We start from the raw sequence: 26,473 nt of genomic DNA on the forward strand, positions 1-26,473 counted from the left end.
TTCATGGATGAGTCATGTAGGCTAATATAATCAAAACCGTGCTATTTCCTGTAATTCCGTTCTGTGGTCTGATATGCGTCTGTTCCTACAGAGGAGTGCCGGTCTACACATTTGCTCCGTTCCATTCACAGGAGTTTATCTGTACAACGACTTTTTCTTTACATAAGGAGGTACCGACACTAATGCTAATTGTCCTCCCGCTGCAGAATGACTACCGAAGATGGTTATGGCTGTTTAGTGTAGAGCAGGGTTCTTCACTGGCGGTGGATTTATATGCCCCCACCCTCCAAGTTTGAGGAAAAATATTTAAAAAATATGTTGAATTTTCATTGTTGGACATAAAATAATGTAAAAACACCAGGAATAAGCTCCAAATGATTCGACCCCCCCACCACATGATTGGATAAACTTACAGATCAGGACAGAAGCTGATTCATATAGATATTCAAGAAGTGTTTTGCCAACGAGTTGGCTTGTCAGGTGCATTCAGCGCAGTTCAGTCGCCGAGCCAACGAAAGGAGAACGGAGAGAAAACAACCACCCAGAGAAGATTTAGAGGTAAGACACATTTAATGTCTTGGTATTTTGCCGGTTATCCTCATACTTTTAGAATTACAGCAATAACTATGGATCGTAGTCTGATAGCAGTACCATATGACCAAAGACAAATGTCGAATTAGACTATGCATTTGCACCTGTGCCTTAATCGTAACGATGGCAGCAGTTCGATGATGGTTTCACAATCCTACTGTATACACACATGGATGTCTATGGGTTCTCTGAATGAAGATGTCCTCTCATAAATGTTGCACTTAGTTATAGCTTTAGTCGTACGTTTTGAATAGCCTGTGTGTGTTTTGAATAACGGGCCACACCTGCGGTTTAAACCAGTTTTCAGTGCCCAGCATTTGCACTGACCATCCATTGCCTACATGCATAGTCTACTAACACATGAAAAATGCACTAGCACATGTCTAGACATCACTGTCTGATAAATTCAACTAATATATCCAGTTAACAGTATTGCATATTAAAACCCCTTTTTATTCATTATATAATATATAGGCTGTTATAATAAAAGGTACAATGCAATATTCATTTTCCCCCATGTCATGACATTTCTGAGAAATCTGTTCGAGAAGATGCCCCAACAGATAATCAAGATGGTAGAAATGTGGAGATTATAGCCCGACCAGAATAGTCCTGAAACCATGGTTTCCTCACCATGGTTTCCTCTGCAAAGGCATTCATTCTTGAGTGAACACTTCTCTCCAACCCCTTTTGACTCATCCACCCATCTGTCTGCACACATGATCAATGCTCCAATGCTCCACAGATGGCGAAGGCAGACCAGCGCTTTGGGCAGAGAGATGGCTCCGACCAGAACTTTGACTACATGTTCAAGCTCCTCATCATTGGCAACAGCAGCGTGGGCAAGACCAGCTTCCTGTTCCGCTACGCCGACGACTCCTTCAGCAACTCTTTCGTCAGCACGGTGGGCATCGACTTCAAGGTCAAGACCGTCTACAGGAACGAAAAGAGGGTCAAGCTCCAGATATGGGTGAGTCGTTGCAGTTGCTTCTGTGCCATTCGACCCAATCTATTCTCTAGCCTGGGTGCCATGCTGTTTGTGCCATCACGCATCTCCTGGTCATGCCAAACATAACAATGAGTGACAAGGAGTTGACGTTACAACACAAACAGATCACGCTATACATTCTCACCGTATGGAATTTGAAGATATTCTATTGCTATTCCGTTCTATATCTACGCCACTATGAATGTGCCATGTGGTGACGACACAGGTGTCGTTCAAGCTGTCGTTTGTTTGTCACCTGTTTGTAGACAGTCAGTGGGCTTGATAAGACCGCACAGGAGGTAATGATCCCATTCAACCCAGGTCTACTGTATACTGTCAGTCTACATAAACTGTAGTTACATGCTGAAAGTCCACTGCTCAAGATACAGTGCTTGAGTGTACTGTGCATAAGGACTATATTCATTATGCGCCAATACATACAGGATACGTAAACATGTCATTATGTGCATAATGATTACATTTAGTCCTTTTCCAGGGTACGCTTTGTTGATCTACTTAGCGTGTTTCTTTAGCCCGAGCGCCACGTTCACAGTCAACCCAGTCCTTGTGACTGTCTACAGCCATGACGATGTCACTACTGTACTATAGATAAATGAAATAAGCCGACAGTCATCCGCAACGCACACGTACCCACTCGCACACAGACACACAGAGGAATCAATCGAACACACATCCTTCCTGTCTGTCGGATGTCTCAATAGTAATGCTTCAGACACGAACAATCTTTCTCCTGCAGGCCCAGGGAGAGAAAAAAAGAGGCAACAGAAGCTTCTGGTGAGCTTGCATCATCAGGCGATGATGGTTGTCATGGCAGCAGCTCTTCACACTGCTCCCCAACAACGAGATCCTGCAGGCAATTATAGTGGCCCCTTCGGGTGAGCGGGTAGAACCCACGGAGGGTACACAGGGACTGATGGGGGGGTACAGAAGTGGGGTCTCGGCAGACAACACTGCCAGAGTAAATTGCAATTTGTGATAAGCAGAGAGTGGTAATCAGCGCAGATTGATCCCGTCTTTAAATGCCTGGCTTGAGGTGTAAAAGTAGAAGGCGGTGCACTCACACTGTGCACTCAAAACAGCTGCTGCGCTATTGATGTTTGCAGCAGCAACAACAATCTAGCAAAAAGCTACAGTAATAGCACTTGCTTTGTGATGGCAGATAGCGAGCTCCACTAAAGATGGTTTAATGAACCAATAGAATTGTCCAAAACTGCAAGCCCCACCCATCTGGCACTCCAGGCAGGCTAGAGCAAACGGTCAAAGTATTTGAAAGATTTCAAATAGTATTTTGAACCCAGGTCTGGTGGAAGGTGGCCACACATCCAGGCAAATGTGTGACTGCGAAGTGGGATGCGGCCTGCTGCAAGTTGTTTTACTTTCTCAGGGGTAAATGTGTTGTTGTTAAGCTTACCGTATGCTTGCTTCCCAGTCAGTTCGCTCATATGTTGTGACGTTTTGGTTTTCGGCAGCGTTCTGCAGGTTTTTTTTTTCAGCTGTTCGAGCGCACACGTTTTTTTCTTGAGGCTAATCGAAGTTCGGTAGCCCTTCGTCGGTGATTGGTCAACAGTAGGGATTCTTAAGAGTTAGTTGTCATTCAATGTTTTTCCACTTGAGAAATACTACACCAAATATCTTAGTTCGATTAAAAATTGTATGACTAAGACCTGCTCTGCAAAAAAAATCACATTTTATTACAGATTTTTTTTATTTATCTTAGATTAATTCAGAATATTTTGAGGAAGTGTATATTGACTATTTGTTGCTATGGCATCTCAAGAGGGACAAACTGTAATATTGCTGTATTTTTCTCAGACATTCGCCTCGCCGAGTTCTGCTAGGAGTAAACCGAATCTAGTATGCGGACACCTTTTAGTGTGCAACCATTGTGATTGGTCACAGGCGGAAGCGGAGCCTGTGTCTATGTTCAGTGCCTTCGGAAAGTTGACTTTACTTTCTTTCTTCTTTTTTTTTTACACACACAATACCCCATAATGACAAAGCAAAAACAGGTTTTTAGAAATGTTTGCAAATGTATGAAAAAACAACAATCGAAATATCACATTTACATAAGTATTCAGACTCTTTACTCAGTACTTTGTTGAAGCACCTTTGGCAGCAATTACAGTCTTCTTGGGTATGACGCTACAAGCTTGGCACACCATTATTTGGGGAGTTTCTCCCATTCTTCTCTGCTGATCCTCTCAAGCGCTGTCAGGTTGAATGGGGAGCGTTGCTGCACAGCTATTTTCAGATCTCTCCAGAGATGTTAGATCAGATACAAGTCCGGGCTCTGGCTGGGCCACTCAAGGACATTCAGAGATGTCCCGAAGCTACTTCTGCAAATTCTTGGCTGTGTGCTTAGGGTCGTTGTCCTGTTGGAAGGTGAACGTTCGCCCCAGTCTGTGATACTTTCCTCCATTAATCTTTGCCTCGACCCTGAATAATCTCCCAGTCCCTGCAGCTGAAAAACACCCCCACAGCATGATGCTGCCACCACCATGCTTCACCGTAGTAATGGTGCCAGGTTTCCTCCAGATGTGACGCTTGGCATTCAGGCCAAAGAGTTCAATCTTGGTTTCATCAGACCAGAGAATCTTGTTTCTCATGGTTGGAGAGTCTTTAGATACCTTTTTGGCAAACTCCAAGTTGGCTGTCATGTGCCTTTTACTGAGGAGTGACATACGTCTGGCCACTCTACCATAAAGGCCTGATTGGTGGAGTGCTGCAGATATGGTTGTCCTTCTGGAAGTTTCTCCCATCTCCACAGAGGAACTAGAGCTTTTTCAGAGTCACCTCCCTGACCAAGGCCGTCCTCACCCGATTGCTCAGTTTGGCCGTGCAGTCAGCTCTTGGAAGAGTCTTGGTGGTTCCAAACTTCTTCCATTTAAGAATGATGGAGGCCACTGTGTTCTTGGGGAACTTCAATGCTGCAGAAATGTTTTGGTACCCTTCCCCAGAAGCCTCTGAACTCTATGGGCAATTCCTTCGACCTCATGGCTTGGTTTTTGCGCTGACATGCAGCGTCAACTGGGACCTTATATAGACAGGTGACTGCTTTTCCAAATCATGTCCAATCAATATAATTTACTACAGGTGGACTGGAAACAATGGAAACAGGTTGCACCTAAGCTCAATTTAGTCTCATAGCAAAGGGTCTGAATACTCATGTCAATAAGATTTTTATATATATATATTCTTTTTAAATACATTTTTAAAGATTTCTCAGCCTGTTTTCACTTTGTCATTATGGGGTAATTGTGTGTAGATTGCTAAGGATTTTTTATTTATTTCATACATTTCAGAAGGCCGTAACGTAGCAAAATGTGGAAAAAGTCAAGGGATCTGAATCCTTTCCGAAGAGACTGTATGTGAAATCCCCATTAATTACATGAGGACAAAGTGCTGGGCTGTTTCCTACATGTTTCTGCTTATGTGCATTTGCCACACGAATGAACAGAGAGGCAGTGAAATGGCAACAAATCAGCATCCGTGCAAAACAAGCTTTCCATATTTAGATGGGAAGAAACCCCACAGCCAATTCCATTCTGAAATAGTTACATTTGGAAAAATGGAAGCTCCCGTTGGGACTATAAGAAATTGACGACTCTGAAAGACACTTTAAGATTTAGATGAGGGGAGATCAGTGGACATGTCTTTGGAATCAATATATGGGTTAGATTGAGTTTTTGAGTGGCTTTATTATGATTAGGCAGATGTTTGTGTGGTAACCTGGTCCCAGGTCTGTATTTTGTTGTGTTGGTTGTATGACCATAGGAGTTGGCTATATATCACAAACAGATCTGGAACCAGCCTATTGGCTAAATATCACCCACTTACACATTCAAACCTCTCCTTCCCTTGCAGTTAAATAACCAGGACACAAATGATTTTCAATTGATCAGAAGCATCAGAGGCCATATGTGGGTCTTTCTTTCTATAACTAGTGAGCATTTCCTAATCAGGACAGCTTGCTACAGATTTTGTTACAGAGTTCTCTCATCATGCCTATACACAAACTTGCACTGTAGGTCCTACGACAAGCTGAAAACACACTCCCACCAAAGATAGAGAGACACGACCCTCCAACACCATTCTGTTTCACAAGGCAACCAAAAAGAAGGAGCTGGCTGTCGTTGGCTACCCCTCCAACCCTCTACGCCCTCAGTTTGAGAGGCTTCCCTCTGGCCGGCACTTCAGAATGCCCATGACCAAGAAGAACGTGTTCAAACATTAATTATTTCCTTGTGCTGTTGGACTACTAAATGCAAAGTACATTGTATCGGTATATGTACTTATCGATCTAGTGCAGTTGGAACAGTGGTCGTTTGTGAGTGAACGTATTAATGTCCTCTATGTTGTTAGTGGACGCAACATGACGGACTGACTGGTTTAAATGTGTACGATGTGAGAATGTATGTGTGTGTGATTCTTGTAACGGAAGTTGATGCCAAAGAAAAATGTCCATCCTGGATGGACAATAAAGTTTTATTCTATTATAAGTCTCTTTTTATTTTTTTAAACCTATGTTTAACCCTTTGTAATGGTTGGTGTCTTGACAGAGCTGTCCAAATTCGTGTGACATAATATATTACTTTTCTGTCCTTGCATTTATGGCAGTGTAAGTTGTAACTCTGTTACGGTGTAACTCTGTTGCGGTAAAACCATGCGTGGTAATTATGAGGATGACAACATCTGATGTTGGCTTCAATTTGGCTTTCCATGCACATTTTTCCATTAAAAAAATAACCTGTTTTCTGGTTACTTTCTCATCATGAAAACAGCAATGGTGAGATTCAAATGGTGAGATTAATGCTACCGCTATTCATGGATTTATTATGTGTGCTTGCATCGGCCACGTAGGCTGCAGAAAAATCGGCATGCATCCGATCTATTTAGTCAGGCAATGTCCACATTATTCTCACATATTTTAGAATGTAATAATAAGTTGAAATATCAATGCATTGGCAAGGCCAATTTTTTGTATTATTCATAAAGTGGCCTACTTTACTTATTTATTTATTTTACACTTTTTCCATGCTTTTTGGGGGGAGGTGGGGTTCTATATTAGGCCCTATAGGTACAATTATATAAATTATACAATTGTATAACACTGAGGTTCTTGAAAATGACATTTACGTGCTTGAAAAAGTCCCTTAAATATCCTTGAATTTGACTTGCCAATGCCTGTATGAACCCTGCTTAAAGGATCCCGGGCTATAAGTGGAGTTATGGGTGAATTTGCATATATTTACTTTTATCCCTCTACGTACACTTGTGGAGCATCATGTGAATAATTTTTATTTTTGTTTCAAACCATTTTGACTCAGGGAAAACGTTCTTCTATCATATGATGATATATGAACTGTAGTAATAATACATACGTATGTATGCCTGTCCCCTAGGATACAGCAGGGCAGGAGAGGTACAGGACTATCACCACCGCCTACTACCGTGGAGCCATGGGCTTCATCCTCATGTACGACATCTGCAACGAAGAGTCCTTCAACGCTGTACAGGACTGGTGAGTGGTCTGAGACACCAGGGCTGCATCTCAATACTTGAAAATGGCTTCCTTTGCTGATCGCCTACTTTCATTACTCACCACTAGTGAAAAGACCCTGATTGGAGAAACCGTGTGTGTGTGTGTGTGTGTGTGAGCCTGTGTGTGTGTGTGAGCCTGTGTGTGTGTGTGAGCCTGTGTGTGAGCCTGTGTGTGTGTGTGTGAGCCTGTGTGTGTGTTTCAGGGCTACCCAGATAAAAACCTACTCGTGGGATAACGCTCAGGTCATCATGGTGGGTAACAAGTGTGACATGGACGAGGAGAGGGTAGTGCCCGCAGAGAAGGGCAAGCACTTGGCTGACCAATTAGGTGAGTTAATTGGTGGTGTTAATTGCCTTAAATTGCACTCTGAACTACCATACTGTCATCCAGCTTCTGCAAGCCACGTTTTCCTGTTTCGCATGAGATTTGAATTAAAACCACACTGACGCATTGAGGTGGTGAACAAATGGCGTCTACTCTAGTCAAGTTGGTAAAACTCTGTAAAGTCTTATCCCCAGGGGCTGTATAAGCAATCCGCATAAGTTCTTCCTATAGATGTTATTAGCAGTGCTCCAGTCTTTTCAAGAGTTGGTTTGCAAACCAGTCTACACATTTAATGTCTATAATGTGTCATGTCTGTGCTTTGCACCCCATATTGTGAAGACAAGCTATTCCCCGCTAGGTGTTTCATTCAGTCATCTTCTACTAACTTGGTAGAGGAACACGCACTAACGCCCTGGACCAGAGCTATGTACTCACCATGCCGTATGTACTCATCCTGTCTGTCTGCAGGGTTCGAGTACTACGAGGCCAGCGCCAAGGAGAACATTAATGTCCGGCAGGTGTTTGAGCGGCTGGTCGACATCATCTGCGTCAAGATGTCCGAACGAGTGGACGTGGAGCCGCCTATGGCCCCCAGCATCAAGACCACAAGGCTCACCGACAAGCCCCCCCAGCTACCTCAGAAGTGCACCTGTGCCTGACTCACACTTATAGGGCCGAGCCAAGCCATGCCGAGCCGAGCTGGGCTGGCCTGGATACCCATCCACCGTAGTTGCTGGAACCGTGCTGCAAAGGACAATGTGAAAAGAAAATGTTCAGAACAGTCCTGTTCGAGACGGCCCTATAGCGTGAAATAGGTAATACTGATTTGGTCACCCAGTTCTCCCCTAATACACTTGCCATTCCACTACTGGTCTTTTCCTATTCTCTGTCATTACTCTATTACAAGTTCCACCAACCTCTTTCCAAAGGTAGCTCTCCATACAATATATTTCATGACTGCAAGCTCCCAATAACTACTACTACTACTATTACTTTAACATTACATATCTGTTTCACCCCAATAGCTTTGACCTCCAGCTGGTTCAGAGGTCAGAGAACCTTAAGCAGGGTTATACAGGTAAGCACAGCACTGCCTCTCTCCTCCTCCAAACAAAAGTGGCTTCACCACCGCACAAAGAAACACACACAGCTGTTCACGTTACGAGTTTACACGGGTGAGGAGATAAGCCTTGATAGCTGCAGAAGTTCCGAGTAATTTTGCCTTGTGCTCTTGACCGTCCTACTAACGTTTCACAAGCACTAAAGCTAAGACAAGGGAACGTAATCTGCCCCGTTGATTTTTCATTCTCAACCATATGAAGGGAGTAATAACACTGATAAAACGACAAGATGGCCAATACGTCTTGCACCACCAACACTAAGCCAATGCCAAGTTCAGGGTGTTCTGACATTCTGAGGGACTATAACGTTCTAGAATATAGATGTTGATTGAAGAGCACAACCTTTTCTCCCTCCTTACCCTTCAGCTAATATAATCTTGTAGCCGTCATGTCAGCCATGTTTACAATGTTTATTTCATGAACGTGTGCGTTTTAGAAAGCAAAGCATATACTGTATAATTGAGTGTTCAGTTGTAACGGTTTTATTAGTGTTTGATGTATCTTGGGCAGATGTGAAATATTGAAATCATGTAATGTCAACTGAGACACATCGAAATACTTTGTGAAATGGGATAAAAACAGAAAATATTGAATAAATGTGTTTAAAAAAATGATGGATTATAACCTAATGATGACAATGTGAAACATACTTTGCCAAATTTATGTATCGCATAGTAGCACGTTTTTATGTGTAACTTCCCACCATATGTATTTTCGTTTTTTTTATTGAATTGCTAGATTTGCAATAACGCTGACAATGTCTTAATATAATTATTTTCTAAGTAAATTAGTATATTATAGAGTTAGAATCTATAATGGTGTTGCTGAATTTATTTTTATGCTGTATCATGGGAAGAAATATAGACCATTTATGTACACGTGTTACAGTAAACTCCCTGAACAAATGGGAGAAAAGCACAAAGTGATTGTACAAAATATTGTGAATGTTTGTATATTATAGGTAGATGCAATTTAGTATATTAAAGCACAAATCTTTACTTGAATTCCTTCATTTTATTTATGGGCTATTGAAGTCTGTAATATTGGTTATTTGGCTGACAGCCATGGTATATTTAAGAAATAACGCACGAGGAGGTGTGGTATATGGCCAATATACCACAGTTAAGGGCTGTTCTTAGGCAAGACGCATTGCGGAGTGCTTGGACACAGCCCTTAGCTGTGGTATATTGGCCATATACCAAAAAACACAGAGGAGCCTTATTGCTTTTATAAACTGGTTACCAACGTAATTAGAGCAGTAGAAATACCCGTGGTATACGGTCTGATATACCATGGCTGTCAGCCAATCAGCATTCAGGGCTCGATCCACCCAGTTTATATTAGACCGTATACCACAGGTATGACAACTCTTATTTTTACTGCTCTAATTCAAATAACATTTTATTGGTCACATACACATGGTTAGCAGATGTTATTGCAAGTGTAGCGAAATGCTTGTGCTTCTAGTTCTGACAGTGCAACAATATCTAACAAGTAATCTAACAATTCCACAAAAACTACGTAATACACACATCTAAGTAAAGGAATGGAATAAGAATATTTACATATCAATATATGGATGAGAAAAAAAGAAGTTTTTGGCTGTATGTAATAACACTTAAGATTTTCTGGGCTAACAATGTAAGAAATAATACATAAAAAAACAAAATGCTGAAATGTTTCCTAAGGGCTAGAAGCGAGGTGGCCCTCTGTCTGCGCCACGTTGGTAACCAGTTTATAATAGCAATAAGGCACCTCGGGGGTTTGTGGTATATGGCCAATATAGGGTCTGTATCCAGGCACTCCGTGTTGCATCCTGCATAAGAACAGCCCTTAGTCGTGGTATATTGGCAATATACCACACATCCTTGGGTCTTAAATATGCCACGGCTGTTAGCCAATTAGAATTCAGGGCTCGAACCACCCAGTTTATACATGTAATTATTCAATGACAGAATCATAGAATTAGAATGAATCATTCTAATTATATGGACAGAATCATCACAATAGAATTCTTATTCTTAGGACCGAATCATCACTGCTATTTCAGATTTTTTTTCTGATTGTCAGACAGACAAAGATCAATGTCAAGCGGGTGAAGTGACATTTTTCTTGTCTATTTTAATTCTCCCCGTCATATCACACCTGAAAAAATAATCATGAATTGGTGGTGTTGTGGAAAATTGTGGTGAGTATATTTCATGGGCATATCGCGGATCAATCATGCATGTGGATGAAATCCGTTCATGCAATGGCTGAGATAATCCCATCCAGAGTATGTGAAGATATGTGAAAACGCGCACGCACACACTTCACCGGTGTATAATCCTGCTCAACCGGGTGTGTGTTTTTTTCTTCGCTGAAATGTTTTGCACGGGACTAACAAACAAGCATTAATGTATGTCGTAAAATATATTTTCTGTTTGAAGCAATCAGATGTTCCGTTGTTGCTCTGTGCGTTGTTCCCAGCGAATCATATCGCGGTGTGCACACGATTGGGTAGTGTGTTAGGTTGTCCAGACTAGTGCTAGATAACTTTCATTATTTAGAAAAAAAGGTAAGTACATTTACAAACGCTGTGCATAATAGCCAATATTTGTTGTTTTTATTAGTTAGTGGTATTGTGTTATACACGTTGATACAGAGCAGTTTTTGTATTCAAAATCCGACATTTCAATGGCGGTTTGGCTACTATCGAAAGCCGGATGGGATTACTGAAAGTCGTCATGCTAGCTAACTCTTAGCTAGCTAGCGCCCGCTGTCTGCAATTTTGTGTTTTTTTTCCTTATTTTGCAATTTTGTGTTTTGACTGATGACCTGAATTGACAGTGACGTAGCTAGCTAGAAAGTAACAAACCCTGGCTGTTGATACCCCTTTTTTGTGCATACGTGAGACTGAACTAATGTGTCTTATCCGTTTCATCATGTCAGCGTATGGTACTAACGTTTTACGTTAGCTAGCTATCTTCCGAATCTTCCACTGCTCTTTGACATTGCAAATAGTTAGCCAAGGTAGCTAGCTAGTCAGCCAGTGCATGATGTATCCACAAACACTAGCCAGCGTAACAACATAATTGCTGATCTTGTTTAGCTACAATGCGATTAGTCTGGCTACCACATTTCAGCCCCCCCCCCCCCCCCCCCCCCCCCCCCCCCTTAAAGTCCCTTAAACCGGTCTCATACCCTCAGATCTATAGGAATAAGTGGGTAGGGGGCTACCTGGTTGATTCCGGCTGCTTGCTCAATTTCACACATTCTTGGCTCTTTATGCTCAAATGCTGCACTATCTGAAGGGTTTCATGTTGTGCAATTGCAGTGAGAAACCTGCAGCTCCTGAGAGAATGCCTCAGACGAGTAAAGTGAATAGTTCTGCAGCAGGCGGCCCTGGGCAGGTGTCTGCACCAGACCACGGTGAGCCGCCACCACCCCAAGCCGAGCCCAGGGACCTGGCTGCGGGGGATGGAGGGGTAGGAGGTGACGAAGACCAGGGAGACCTCCAGATCAACAAGTCACCCAGCGATCCTAAGAAGTACAGGTAAGATCAACTTGAAATAAAGAACATTTCTAAATTCAGATATAGACACGTAATCAATCTCCCTCTGAAAAATCTACGGAAACATACTGGTATGGACCCAGAACTTAATTGAGCAGCTGACCAATTCCGCAATACTAGTTCTGGGTTAACCAAGATTAATAGCTGCATCATCAGAGTGCGTGCAAATTTCTCTACCTGTCCCAGGTTGTGATGTTTTCAGTTTCACTGAAGTAGAACTGGCTTATCATATTCATTTATTTTACTCGCTCTGAAGGTATATCGAGCTGACCAATGGCCTGAGAGTTCTCCTCATCTCAGACTTTAGCGGGGCAGACGGCAAGGACGCCTGCGGAGAGGAGGAGGAGGAGGAGGAGGAAGAGGACGGAGCATCAGGAGGTGGAGAGGAAGAGGAAGAAGAGGGGGATTCAGGGGAGGGCACAGAAGAGGAGGACGAGGATGCGGAAGAAGAGCACGACAGTGACTTTGAGGAGCTAGATGAGGAGCAAGAAGGGAAACAGAAGAAGGGGAGTTCAGAGAAACAGGTTGGTTTCCCTATAGCACAATACTAGGCTAATGCTTCCAGATGAGTGATCCAACAGCTCACAGAGGGAGCATAGCCACAAGGGTGCTATGCAACCAGCTAGTTCACTCTAGGGATAGTGTGATAAAGTGTGGGGACTGATGGAATTTATCAAATGAAAAAGTGCTTGCATGCTCGTGCATGTTGTGTGTGTGTTTTTTAATGTGTGTACTCATCCCTCCTGTGTCTCCCAGTCTGCAGCTGCTCTCTGTATCAGTGTGGGGAGCTTCAGTGACCCGGAGGACCTTCCAGGCCTGGCCCATTTCCTTGAGCACAGTGAGTGCTTTTAACAGGGGACCTTGTGTACTGTAGCGCTACAGAAAATGATGCACATTCTCAATCTAACACTACATTGGAACACTACCTCTAAACAACACGTCTGTCTGTTTCTCTCTATTTCTTTACCTGGTCTTCCCTCTAATCTTTTGACTCTCTCTCTCTCTTTGCACTCTCTCTCTCTCGCTCCCTCACTCTTTTCCTCTCGTCCTCTCTTTTCTCTCAGTGGTGTTCATGGGCAGTGAGAAGTACCCCGCTGAGAACGGTTTCGATGCCTTCCTGAAGAAGCACGGCGGAAGCGACAATGCCTCCACCGACTGTGAGCGGACCATCTTCCAGTTTGACGTCCAGAGGAAGTACTTCCGCGAGGCTCTCGACAGGTGAGCCAAGCAGCCTCAAAGGAACAGTTCAGCCCCAAACCAACCTTTTGTTAGCTGTTTTCATGCCTCAAAAGTGGCCCTAAATCGAACTTGTCCAGGGTCGTTTACAATAGGGCACACTGTTCAGAAACTTTTGCAATGGAAAATTAGAATAAGTATTTATTATTGGACAAGTTTACTCTCTGTTTCAAAACGTGTCCTTTCGTTTCGTGCATAATGAATACGACCCAGGTGTGCAGTTTGTCATTGGATGATCTCTCCCATTCCCCAGATGGGCCCAGTTCTTCATCTGCCCGCTGATGATCGAGGACGCCATCGACAGAGAGGTGGAAGCAGTGGACAGTGGTGAGTCGGGGAATAGTAAGAGGAAACCACGATTGTAGTCAGTCTCAATAGTCTAAAGAAACCACCCCCTTTCTCCTTCATCTGCTCAGATTGGTTTCACACAGCTGGTCAGCGTGAATGAAGGACTCAAGATGACGAGAGACCAGTGTAGACAACTGAGACCCTTCCAATGTTGAATACCACAGCCTTTTTCCATGCCCTAGCCTCAGTCACAGTTCCCACTCTCACTCCTCTAATGGATTGTCCATGCCTCTCCCTTTGATGTGCAGAGTACCAACTGGCTCGTCCATCAGACTCCCACCGCAAGGAGATGCTGTTCGGAAGCCTGGCCAGGCCCAAGCACCCCATGGGCAAGTTCTGCTGGGGTAAGGATACACACATTGGCTGTCATTTCCCAATTATCTCTCCTCCATCGTAAATGCTACCCAGGTACCAAAGGCTTCCGTTGTTCGACAAACATTCTAATTCTACTTTGTCCTGCTTGTAAAACAAATAGTTGGAAGCATTTTCATTTGCACTTTCCTGCTTGTAAATGTCTCTGTGATCGTCAAGTGATGTCTGCCTTTTAAATATGTACACGGTGAGCTTTTATTACATGCTTATGGATGGTAATGTCTATCTGCACGGTTAATAATGCGGAATAAGTTATTTCAGTCATTCAAGTTATTACACTATGTTAAAACGTTAATTAAAGGTGTAATAACATATGTCCTCGTCCTGTCCTCGGTCTCCCCCAGGAAATGCTCAGACCCTGAAGCACGAGCCCAGAGAGAAGCAGATCAACACCTACCAGCGTCTCCGAGACTTCTGGAAGAGATACTACTCTGCTCACTACATGACCCTCACAGTGCAGTCCAAAGGTAGCTAGCCAAACGGCCAGACGCAAAGGATCCCTACTCTACTGAAGTGAATGGGGATTGTAGTCAGTCTACTGAAATGAATGAGGATTGCGGTCCGTCTACTGAAATGAATGGCGATTGTAGTCGATCTGTTGAAATCAACTTGACGCAACTGTCCTTGTCTGTCCATCAGAGACATTGAACACACTGGAGGAATGGGTTAGAGAAGTCTTCAGCAAGGTGCCCAACAAGTAAGTGCACACGGCCACATGCATGCTGTCAAACATACTCGCGCTCGCTCACTCTGTCACTTTTTTGCAGCGCCCAACCGAGGCCTGACTTCTCTGACCTCCAGGACCCGTTCGACACACCAACCTTCAACAAGCTCTACAGAAGTACACAGGCTTTAAACTAACATTCATACATGTCATTTTATCAACCTGTGCTTACTTACTGACTGTACCAATTCCTCAATTTCAATCGTGTGTGTGTGGCAGTTGTTCCTGTGAGGAAGGTGCATGCTCTCACAGTCACCTGGGCATTACCTCCTCAGGGCAAGCAGTACAGGTAAGCCCCCCTCAACAATGGCACCCTCACCTGTTGAACCGTTCAAAGACCAATTTAGCAAATATTTCCACCTCACAATTATCCTGCGCTCCACACGAACTGCTTGGTGTGTCTTGGTGTCTCCGTGTAGGGTGAAGCCCCTGCACTACATCTCCTGGTTGATTGGGCACGAAGGCGCCGGCAGCATCCTATCCTTGCTCCGGAAGAAGTGCTGGGCCCTGGCTCTTTTTGGAGGGAACAGTGAGACAGGCTTTGACCAGAACACCACCTACTCCATCTTTTCCATATCCATCACGCTCACTGATGAAGGATTCCAGAACTTTCATCAGGTCAACTGGCGCGCGCACACAGACAGACAGGCACACACATGCAAAAACACATAAACACACACGTGCCAATGTGTGATGACACACGCATACAGACACACACACTGTGCAAAAACGTATATACACACACACACGCCCATGTGTGATGACACACACAGTCTTGATGTAAAGTCCAGCCGTTTTCCCTGTACAGGTGGTTCATCTAGTGTTCCAGTATATGAAGATGCTGCAGACTCTGGGTCCACAGCAGAGGATCTATGAAGAAATCCAGAAGATCGAAGCCAATGAGTTCCACTACCAGGAGCAGGTACAGTCACACTTCCCGGTCTAACCCTCTGTCGCGAAGCTGACTTTAAGCTGTCATTGCCATGACATAACGCGTCATAAGCAGGTCATAAGTGACTTGAGGGCTCTGTACGAACTTCTGTCCCACCACAGACCGACCCCATAGAGTATGTGGAGAACATCTGTGAGAACATGCAGCTCTTCCCCAAAGAGGACTTCCTGACTGGAGACCAGCTCATGTTTGAGTATAACCCAGAGGTACTGCCTGTCTGTCTCACCAAGTAGTCATTGGATCATTCCTAGTTAATCTGTAATGGCTAATTTCCGGACACTCTTTGTACTGTTGCAGGCCCTAAAAAGTTAGGTCACCCCACAGTATTGTCAGAACAATTGCCCATACCAAAGCCTGTACTGCAACTGTAATGCACGCAACTGTATACTTCATTGAAGTGTGTGTGTCTGTCCTCTACAGGTGATCTCCTTGGCCCTGGCCCTGCTTACCCCAGAGAGGGCCAACCTGCTACTGCTGTCCCCGGAGCACGAGGGCTACTGCTCCCACAAGGAGAAGTGGTTCGGCACCAACTACAGCATGGAGGGTAAGAGCAAGTGTCTCTGATTAGGAGTGCTGATCTAGGATCAGGTGTCGCTTTTCCATTCATTTTGATCTAAAAGGCTAAGCTGATCTTAGATCTGCACTACTCTGAGACACTGTGAACACCGGCCCAGGATTTGCTTAAAGTGAGATTGGCTGAATTGGACCTACAACAACTGTTATTGTCATTAAAACAAGATATGACCTTTATATGATTCTTCTTACAGTGCTGTAGGGACGTGCTGTAGTACTCTGACAAAACGAGTATCGGAACGGATTTGGAGATTTTTCCAAATACCATTATGACACCATTTTTTTATTTTTCATTTTCCGTTATCAGAATAAAGTCATTTTCAGCTGCCAGCACGCATCTCTCTTTCACTCAAAATATGTGTGCTCAAAATAACTTCCCCAGACAGACACTCGCACCGCCACTCGTCTCAGGGCACAAGTCTGCCCTTCTCCGAACACGTATGAGTCAGAATCCATAGCTAGTCATTGTAGTTTAGTCAAGGTATTTTCTGTAGACTTTGCTGAGGCCAATGCGGTTGTTTTTATCTGTCTACTTGGTGTTGTTTAGTAGGCCTACTTTGTCTGTATAATTATTCCATTGCTGACGATGTCTGCCGTTATGTTGTGATCCATGCCCATGCTTGCTGTTATTATTTCTGCTCACCCAGGCATGTTTACCTCCAGGGGTCCTATCAAATGGCTAAATGGTCCATTGTATGAATATCTTTAAACAATTTATATGTTAGCTTGGTATATAACACCATCCTAGAGCAGGGGGTTGTGCAACAGGTCAATCGCGAGCTTCCAGTACCACCTATGAGTAGCTCGCCAAACAATTCTGAAAGTGCGTGTGTTTTTTTCCCACGTGTTCCACCACAAACTACCGTAAACAAATCTCACACGTCACAGACACCTCAAGATCCAATTAAATTCACATTGACATTATCCCACACCTGGTTAGCCACAATTAGTGTGACATTTGGCTTTTTATGCCATCTGCCAATTCATTTCGAGCAATTTTTTCCCCTGTCTGTCTGTGTGGTACATACGTTGCCAGTTAGCGTTAAAGATAACCAACCGTCTTCTGGGTAGACAGACAGACGAAGGCTTTCCCTAAACCTTCTAAATTAAAGTCATCAGACACATTTGACTTTTTCCACATTTTGTTACGTTACAGCCTTATTTTAAAATTGATTAAATTGTTGTTTTTTTCCCTAAAATCTGCACACAATACCCCCATAATGACGAAGCAAAAACACATTCTCGGTGGCCGTATATTCAGCGGCTCATTTCGTGACATGATTAAGATCGTGTGTGATGTTAATGTGGTGTGTTGGTCTGTGACTGACTGAGTGTCCTGTTCTGTACTGGCAGACCTCCCTGAGGAGTGGGCACGGCGCTGGGCCGGAGATTTTGACCTCAACCCTGACCTCCACCTGCCTGCTGAGAACAAGTTCATTGGTCAGTACAGATGATGGACATTGTTGTGCACCAATCACATTTACTCTTCAATATTCACTTTTCGTTTTTTTTGGGGCCATATTCCTATCATTTTTATTTTTTATTTTTTTTATCAAACATAAATAAATCCTGGGATTGACACAGACAATAGGCTATATCCTGTTCCTTTGTTTCCATAGCAACGGATTTCACCCTGAAACCATCGGACTGTCCAGACACAGAAGTCCCGGTGCGGATAGTGAACAATGAGAGGGGCTGTCTCTGGTTCAAAAAGGACAATAAGTTCAAGATACCTAAAGGTGTGTGTGTGTTTATTGGAGTGTGTTCTTGGCTTGGTAATATATATAACCCAAGGGAATTGTAGTGACATGTGATCTACTCTTTTTCAATATGTGTAAGACAGAAATGTTAGTAGCTACAAGGCTATTTAACACATTTCAAATGACACAATGTTCTCGTGATTTAATACATTCCCTCTTTTATTTTCTTCTGTTAGCTTATGTCCGTTTCAACCTCCTCTCCCCAATGATTCAGAAATCTCCAGAGAAGTTAGTATTTTATATGAATCAATGTCTTACAAAATCTTTGCTTTTGATTGCTATTCACAATCGCTCCTAGCTGCAAAAGTTCTAGAGGTCCTTTCTAAATGTCTATGTATTGTGCCCCTGTAGCCTGGTGCTGTTTGATATCTTTGTGAACATCTTGGCCCATAACCTGGCAGAGCCGGCCTACGAGGCTGATGTGGCCCAACTGGAGTACAAACTGATTGCTGGGGAGCACGGACTCGTCATCAGGGTCAAGGGCTTCAACCACAAGCTGCCTGTGAGTGTTGCATGCATACATGCATACATACTGTACATGCATATCAAATTTTATTGGTCGCATACACATGGTTAGCAGATGTTAATGCAAGTTTAGCGAAATGCTTGTGCTTCTAGTTCCGACAGTGCAGTAATCTGACAATTCCCCAATAACTACCTAATACACACAAATCTAAAGGGATGAAATATGAATATGTTCATATAAAAATATGGATGAGAGGTAATGGTATAAGAGAGTATATACAAATGCTATGAGTAATGTAAGATATGTAAACATTATTAAAGTGGAATCTTTTTTAAATGACAAGTGAGTCTCTATGTAGGCAGCAGCTTCTCTGAGTTAGTGATGGCTGTTTGACAGTCTGATGACCTTGAGATAGAAGCTGTTTTTCAGTCCGTGTAGATGAAGGGAAGGAGACAGGTGGAAGAAGGATTTTTAAGTCTTGAGACATGAATTGTGTATTGTGTACCATTCAACGGGTGAGTGAGCAAGACAAAATATTTTAGTGCCTTGGAACGGGGTATGGTAACATGTGCCAGGCGCACCGGTTTGAGTGTGTCAAAAACTGCAACGCTGCTGGGTTTTTCACACTCAACAGTTCCCATGTGTGTCAAGAAGGTCCACCACCAAAAGGACAGCCAGCCAACTTGACACAATTGTGGGAAGCATTGGAGTCAACATGGGCCAGCATCCCTGTGGAACGCTTTCGACACCTTGTCGAGTCCATGCCCCAACGAATTGAGGCTGTTCTGAGGGCAAAAGTGAAGGGGTGCAACTCCATATTAGGAAGGTTTTCCTAATGTATTGTACACTCTGTCTATAAACCCATTCTGCACTTCAACAAATGTGCCCTAGCTTCAGACAACCCTAAAGCTGACCTCCTGCCAACTCAACCTCCCTGCCTCTGTCCCTGTGTTAGTTGCTGTTGAACTTGATAGTGGACCACCTGGCAGACTTCACGGCTGAGCCCGGTGTGTTTAACATGTTCGCAGAGCAGCTGAAGAAGACCTACTTCAACATCCTCATCAAGCCAGAGAGGCTGGGGAAGTGAGTTGGGTTTCAAGCACTGTGACTGCTCCACCCTGTACAGTATCTGGCTGCTCGTTCTTTGCAAATCCACCCACTAATTTTCTTCTTATGTGTCTCTCTCTAGCTGTCTTTATCCCTCTCTCTCTTTTGGAACACGAGTCAGAGTTGTAAAAGTGATAAAACTACCTTCAAAACAGTAACACTGATAAATTGGTGGGATGAATTATTTGAACACATCCATTTTTTTCTCTTCCTCCCCCTCTTTCCTACATCTCTCTCTCATTCCTTTCCCCTCCCTCTCTCAGGGATGTGCGTCTGTTGATCCTGGAACACTGTCGCTGGTCGGTCATCCAGAAGTACCAGGCCATCATGAAGGGCCTCACCGTGGATGACCTCATGACCTTTGTCAGCGGCCTCAAAGCCCAGCTCTACACCGAGGGGCTGGTGCAGGGCAACTTCACGAGCACTGTGAGCACAAACTGACACATTCAGAAACGCACACACTTCACCAGTACTGTAAGCCTCTTTATAAACACACACGAACACTGTCTGATGCACACAAACACTAAAACATACACACACTGTTTTTAGCTTGTCTAGAGAGGACAGACTAAAATAGCTGTTTATAGCGCTAACCCCGGCGCTTGCATCCCAGATCTTTCTTGCATGTTGATTATTGTCCTAATCAAGTAGGTGATGTGAAGTAATACATTTGAATTATTCTGCTGCTATCCCTATGCTATAATAATCATGCTAATAGGCATTATGCAACTGTTTTTTGCCCACAGGAGTCAATGAAGTTTCTGCAATATTTTATTGAGTAAGTATCCTCCGCATTCTCTTTCTTAACTCTGAAAAGCAGGTCTGTAGCCTTCAGGTTAGCGCGTTGGACCAGTAACCGAAAGGTTGCTGGTTCAAATTCCGGAGCCGACCAAAGTGAAGAAAACAAATCTGTCGCGGTGCCCTTGAGCTTAGCAGGGGCCCTGTACAATGGTAACCCTGGCCGTGACCCCACTCCCTGCGGGTGTCTCGGGGGGAGTTGGCAAATGCAAAGAAATGAATTCTATAAAACATTTACATCACACACCTGTGTGTAACAGGACAAATATAAGCCCCCTCCTTTTATTATTATCCTCAACCAACGCAGCACTTTCTTACTATTGTTATTACTTGCAATGATTGAGATTTGTGGTTGGTATGACCTACTTTAGTTGAATGAACTGATTGTAAGTCACTCTGTACAAGATCGTCAGCTAAATGAATAACATGTAAATGCAATAATCTTCTGCGCTCTACAGCAAACTGCAGTTCAAGCGTCTGTCCGTGGAGGTCCCTGTGCTCTTCAGAGTGGTGGAGCTTCCTCAGAAGCCTCACCTGTGCAAAGTCAAGTCCCTCAACAAAGGAGATGCCAACTCTGAAGTTACAGTCTACTACCAGGTACCTAACGTTCAGCCAACGGTCGGCCAACCTTCGCCCAACATTTCCCCCCGACCTTCAACCAACATTCGCTCAACATTACAGTTCGGTCTGTGTCTGTGGTCTTTTGAGGTCGATAAATAACCTGTATTTTTCTGTCCTTGTCCAGTCAGGCCTGAAGAACCTGAGAGAACACACGCTGATGGAGTTACTGGTGGTAAGTGTCGTAGCTAACAAGGCTTGACTGGAATACTAAGGGTTCTATTTTCGGCCGGCGCCAAAGATGCGCAAGTGTCAAACGCATGTTAGTTTGCAATTTCGCTTGCGCCGAGGTGGGATGGGTGGCAATATTTGAGATGTGTCCTTAAATACAAGAGAAAAAGTGACAATGTCCTGCAGCCCATCCTATTTGGAAATATTGTTGTTTTAAAAAAACAGATGCTTGTCTTCCGTTTCATTTCAAGCCCTCCGTAGTTTACCCTTAACCTAGGCCTAGACTAATAAGGCTGCTTCAACAGCAATGTGTCTTGTCTTTTTTTATCCTGGCCTTGCAAAGTATCCTATCCCTAAAAGGTGTTTAAATGGTCTATTCGTCAGAGTGCCTTGAATTGAAAAGACGCTGCACATCCTACCTGCGTACTTCATTTCATTTGTTCAAGTATCTATCCCAGAGATCCCCTCGGGTTACCAAAGATGCACTCCTCCCTCCTGACTTACTTAATAATTTAAGTATCAACGACAGGCCTAGGCTATATTTTGCTTATTGAGAACGTGTTTCACACGTACAATAGAATTTACGAGAGCCTAGTATTTGATTTATTTTGGGAGAAGTGCGATGCATAAAGACGTGTAGGCTAGGCTATACTACAGCCAATTACAATGTTGACCTGACTGCCGACAATCCAAACATAGGCGTTGAGCAAGTACTGTTTTATATTTTTTCTGTTGCTATTAGGCTATTCTTTACTGTAGCCTATGCAGTTTAATAAACTGTAGTATCAATCCACAATGGACCAGGATGCGAATAGTCCGTGCCCCCAGCCAAATTGGAGTTGATGACAATGCAAAGACCGTCAATAACATACAGAACTTGAGGCAAATGCATGCAGTGCAGTATTAATCCATGGAACGCTTCGATTGGCCAGTATGTGGCCAAGTTTTTGTCATACCTACAGTTTGTTTATTCATCAAAACCTAGCCCTTTCGCACCACTGCCAACTATTGAGCTCATAATTCGAGCTGTGAAAATAAATACTAATATTTCGGACACACCTCCAGACCTATAGTGCTGCCGCCAGCGATTCGATTTACCATTGCGTTAGGTTTTTGAAAATAGAGCCCTGAGTCAGTGAGTGGTGTTATGGGTTAAAGGGATACTTCAGGATTTTGCTACGCCCTTTATCTACTTCCTCAGTCAGATGAACTCATCGATACCATTTTTATGTCTGCATCCTGTATGAAGGTAGTAAGAGGTAGTTTCGAGAGCCAATGCTAACTAGCGTTTACGCTATGACTGGAAGTCTATGGTATGCTAGCTGTTACGCTAGTTAACAACTTCTTTCAAACCTCATGCGGAGACATAAACATGTTATCCACGTGTTCAACTGATTTGCCAAAATCCAAAATTGTCCCTTTAATGAAGTGCTATCTTTGCTGCTCTGTTCCCAGATGCACATGGAGGAGCCTTGCTTTGATTTCCTCAGGACAAAGGAGACTCTTGGGTTAGTCCCGTCCCCCCCTCATAACTAAAATAATAAAGAACTAATGTGTAATAATATCTAATAAGTAACTACTACTTAATAACCACTACTTAACAGAGCAGTGTTGACTGATTTGAACTCTGACCTTGTATCCATCAGCTATCAGGTGTACCCCACATGCAGAAACACTTCGGGAGTCCTGGGCTTCTCCATCACCGTGGAAACGCAGGCCACCAAGTTCAAGTGAGTCACCAGCACTGTATATCTCTTACGCTACACTTGATCAAAATGTTGTTGCGATACGATTATTTAATTTTGTGTGTGACGTATTGGAATATTCGACATGCATAAGGAAACCCAACTTGTAGTTGTGCGTCAGGGTCAGTGACCGCTGCTGATGTTTTGTCAGGGGCAGTTCAGAGGAGAAGGATGGTAGCGTCATGTTCAGGTCAGATGGTTAGCATTGTTGAATATAGAAGTGTATTACACAGTAGCAGTACAATATGCTTCACATAAGCCTGAGAAGGTTATCGAAAGATTACAAGGGCAAGATTTTGAAAATAACTCTATTTTTGAGAGATGCCACCCCCTTTCGGTTTTTTGAATACAAATAAGAGGCAGTCTGACGCACCCGGTGTCCGTTTCTCTCCCTCCCAGCACGGACTACGTGGAGACCAAGATCGAGGAGTTCCTGGTGAGCTTCGGGGAGAAGATGACCAACCTCACGGACGAGGCCTTCAAGACCCAGGTGACCGCTCTCATCAAGCTCAAAGAGTGTGAGGACACGCACCTGGGGGAGGAGGTGGACCGCAACTGGTTCGAGGTGGTCACCCAGCAGTACGTCTTCGACCGACTCAACAGAGAGGTAAGACTGTACACGGTCACGGCCGCATGGTTTACTCCAACTCTGTCATAATGTCGACATCAGGTGTGGCTCTCCTCTGGGGGCCCTACCCCTCCCTCATATACAATACATGACCAAAAGTATGTGGACACCTGCTCGTCGAACATCTCGTTCCAAAATCATGGGCATTAATATGGAGTTGGTCCCCCATTTTCTGCTATAACAGCCTCCACTATTCTGGGAAAGCTTTCCATTCAATGTTGGAACATTTGCTGCGGGCACTTGGTTCCATTCAGCCACAAGCATTAGTGAGGTCGGGCACTGATGTTGGGCGATTAGGCCTGGCTCGCAATTCGGCATTCCAATTAATCCCAAAGGTGTTTGATGGGGTTGAGGTAAGGGCTCTGTGCAGGCCAGTCAAGTTCTTCCACACTGATCTCGACAAACCATTTCTGTATGGACCATCGCTTTGTGCATGGGGGCATTGCCATGCTGAAACAAGAAAGGGCCTTTGCTAAACTGTTGCCATAAAGTTGGAATCACAGAATTGTCTATAATGTCATTGTAGGCTGTAACATTAAGATTTCCCTTCACTGGAACCAAATGGCCTAGCCCGAACCATGAAAAACAGCCCGAGACCATTATTCCTCCTCCACCAAACTTTACCGTTGGCACTGTACACTCGGGCAGGTAGCGTTTTCCTGGCATCCACCAAACCCAGATTTGTCTGTTGGATTGCCAGATGGTGAAGCGTGATTCATCACTCCAGAGAACATGTTTCCACTGCTCCAGAGTCCAATGGCGGTGAGCTTTACACAACTCCAGCCAATGCTTGGTATTGCGCATGGTGATCTTAGGCTTGTTTGTGGCTGCTCAGCCATGGAAACCCATTTCATCAAGCTTCTGACAGTTATTGTGCTGACGTTGCTTACAGAGGCAGTGAGTGCTGAAGCACGGTTGCAACACTCACTATGACTATTGGACAGTTGATTTTTACGTGCTTCAGCACTCGGCGGTCCCGACCTGTGAGCTTGTGTGGCCTACCACTTTGCGGCTGAGCCGTTGTTGCTCCTAGACGTTTCCATTTCACCATGACCGCACTTACAGTTGACCGGGGCAGCTCTAGCAGTGCTCACTTGTTGGAAAGGTGGAATCCTATGACGGTGGCACGTTGAAAGTCACTGAGCTTTTCAGTAAGGCCATTCTACTGCCAATGTTTATCAGTGGAGATTGCATGGCTGTGCGCTCGATTTAAAAAATTGTTTTATTTTATTTATACACCTGTCAGCAATAAGGGTGGCTGAAATAGCCACATCCACTAATTTGAAGGGGTGTCCACATACTTTTTGTATATTTAGTGTACATGCCAGGCTGGGGGAGAGAATGGGTAGGAATGTTTATTCATGCACTAACTCATCCTGTCCCGCTGTGCTGCAGATTGAGGCTCTGAAGCTCATCACCAAAGCAGAGCTGGTGTCCTGGTTCATGGAGCACAGGGACACCACCAGCAAGAAACTCAGCGTGCACGTAAGTCTGCCAGCTTTGACTGTGTGTGTGTGCAAGGGAGAGGGAGTGCGTTGAGCATTTCCCATGGAATGAATGGAGAGGGATCTCATTCGCTTTGTCCATTTAATATATACAGTCATTGGCACTATCCTTCTTTCTGCTATTCCAGAGCGTACTGTAATCTCGCTTTCTCTCCCTGTCTCTGTGTGTCAGGTGGTAGGCTTCGGAGAAGAGGAGAACGACCAGGCAGGCCAGAGCAGCTGCGGCCCGAACCCCGCAGGGGGCGAAGTGGACCAAGACCAGGCCCTTAAAACCTCCTCCTACGGAGAAGTGTCCAAGCTGACCTTCCTGCCCGCCTCGCCCATGCTGGCCGACGCCACGCTCATCAACGACATCCGCACGTTCACCTCTTCCCTCACCCTCTACCCCTACCACAAAATCCTCAAGTAAATCGGTTCCGCAAAGCGGGAGGCGAATGAAGGAGCAGGGGGAGCCATATTAGCTCAGGACAACGATCCAGGCCAGGCCACAACGCAGTGCAGTGGCGTCTTCAGAAGGGAAACCCTCCTTTCTCCCTCTTCGTTCCCCACCGCTTCACTTTCTCTTTTCATCCAAGATAATAAAATAACAGCAGCAGCAGGCACTAGTATTAATAATTGCAATCACCACTAGTTCGCTAGGCACAAAAGCAGCCGGTGTTAAACGAAATTGGTCGAGAGCTTGTCCTTTTTATTCTCACCGGTCCCTGATGGATTGAATCGGAGGAATCACCTTTGCTGTGAATGTTAGCAGTAGGGACTCTGGGTCTGGCTGGCAGGGAGGGCAGACAGAGAGGGTGGAAAAGAGGAGCGGGTTCTATCATGTATCTGTCATTATCTTCATTTTGTTGTTATTTGAACTTACTATCACATATCGTATGAAACATCACCTCTAACATTGATGAAGGATTGTGTGTAATTTGAACAATGGACATCAGGGTTAACATCTGTTCACGCTGTAAGATTCTGACCGTAGAAAAGTCAAGTATGTTTGTCATGCCAGTGAGCCTGATTTCATGTTCGGTATGTGACATAGTTTGATTTGTTTTCCAGGTATGGTTTTAACTGTAATTGTGTTTTGTAAAGAAGGCTAACTGTTACTGTATTCTGTAGGTTTAACATTTTCAGCCCTACCTCTTGCCTTTTAAAACCACTGGACGACTGGCATGTTTTAATCTGTAGCCTGTTGTTTATCATCATCTTTCCATGTAAATATTTATTAAACGTGAAATGTCGGATGTTTCAGGTGTTTTTTTTGGTCTTCTCTTTCATTTGATATCATGCGGCGTTGATGACCAGTTCTGTTAAATGCCCATTTACAGTTGGTGCTGAA

At 44.1% G+C, this 26,473-nt stretch overlaps 2 protein-coding genes across 7 annotated transcripts; both read left to right on the plus strand.

Annotated features, from left to right (window-relative positions):
* The first annotated feature begins 78 nt into the window (after positions 1-78).
* Positions 79-9,591, plus strand: LOC110524081 (ras-related protein Rab-3B). The gene is made up of 5 exons (XM_036977892.1): positions 79-558; positions 1,337-1,561; positions 7,003-7,121; positions 7,345-7,469; positions 7,935-9,591. The coding sequence occupies exons 2-5, from the start codon at positions 1,337-1,339 to the stop codon at positions 8,123-8,125; spliced, it is 660 nt and encodes a 219-aa protein (XP_036833787.1). The 5' UTR covers positions 79-558; the 3' UTR covers positions 8,126-9,591.
* A 1,140-nt stretch (positions 9,592-10,731) lies between these two features.
* LOC110524082 (nardilysin) lies at positions 10,732-26,380 on the plus strand. Of its 6 annotated transcripts, none has more exons than XM_036977893.1 (29): positions 10,732-10,775; positions 11,904-12,122; positions 12,397-12,664; positions 12,897-12,978; positions 13,205-13,358; positions 13,630-13,703; positions 13,973-14,068; positions 14,441-14,563; positions 14,736-14,793; positions 14,864-14,937; positions 15,040-15,109; positions 15,240-15,438; positions 15,629-15,742; positions 15,874-15,978; positions 16,193-16,316; positions 17,699-17,785; positions 17,965-18,084; positions 18,282-18,333; positions 18,457-18,607; positions 19,527-19,654; positions 19,942-20,104; positions 20,425-20,456; positions 20,935-21,073; positions 21,222-21,269; positions 22,721-22,773; positions 22,912-22,995; positions 23,410-23,617; positions 25,034-25,123; positions 25,316-26,380. In XM_036977893.1, exons 1-29 carry the CDS (start codon positions 10,747-10,749, stop codon positions 25,550-25,552), a joined length of 3,381 nt encoding a protein of 1,126 aa, XP_036833788.1. In that variant the 5' UTR covers positions 10,732-10,746; the 3' UTR covers positions 25,553-26,380. The 6 variants fall into 6 exon arrangements, with proteins under 6 accessions (XP_036833788.1, XP_036833789.1, XP_036833791.1 ...); XM_036977894.1 differs by lacking the exon at positions 10,732-10,775 and adding an exon at positions 10,792-10,927; XM_036977896.1 differs by lacking the exon at positions 10,732-10,775 and adding an exon at positions 10,869-10,985.
* Positions 26,381-26,473: the final 93 nt, after the last annotated feature.

Source organism: Oncorhynchus mykiss, chromosome 5 (genome assembly GCF_013265735.2).
Source record: "Oncorhynchus mykiss isolate Arlee chromosome 5, USDA_OmykA_1.1, whole genome shotgun sequence".
Classification (NCBI taxonomy): Eukaryota; Metazoa; Chordata; class Actinopteri; order Salmoniformes; family Salmonidae; genus Oncorhynchus; species Oncorhynchus mykiss.

Coding starts and splice junctions, on each gene's coding strand:
- LOC110524081 (XM_036977892.1), top strand. CDS start 1,337: ATGGCGAAGGCAGACCAGCGCTTTGGGCAGAGAGATGGCTCCGACCAG. Junction 1,562..7,002: donor GGGTCAAGCTCCAGATATGG/GTGAGTCGTTGC, acceptor CCTGTCCCCTAG/GATACAGCAGGGCAGGAGAG. Junction 7,122..7,344: donor TTCAACGCTGTACAGGACTG/GTGAGTGGTCTG, acceptor TGTGTGTTTCAG/GGCTACCCAGATAAAAACCT.
- LOC110524082 (XM_036977893.1), top strand. CDS start 10,747: ATGAATTGGTGGTGTTGTGGAAAATTGTG. Junction 21,270..22,720: donor CGCTGATGGAGTTACTGGTG/GTAAGTGTCGTA, acceptor CTCTGTTCCCAG/ATGCACATGGAGGAGCCTTG. Junction 22,774..22,911: donor AGGACAAAGGAGACTCTTGG/GTTAGTCCCGTC, acceptor TGTATCCATCAG/CTATCAGGTGTACCCCACAT.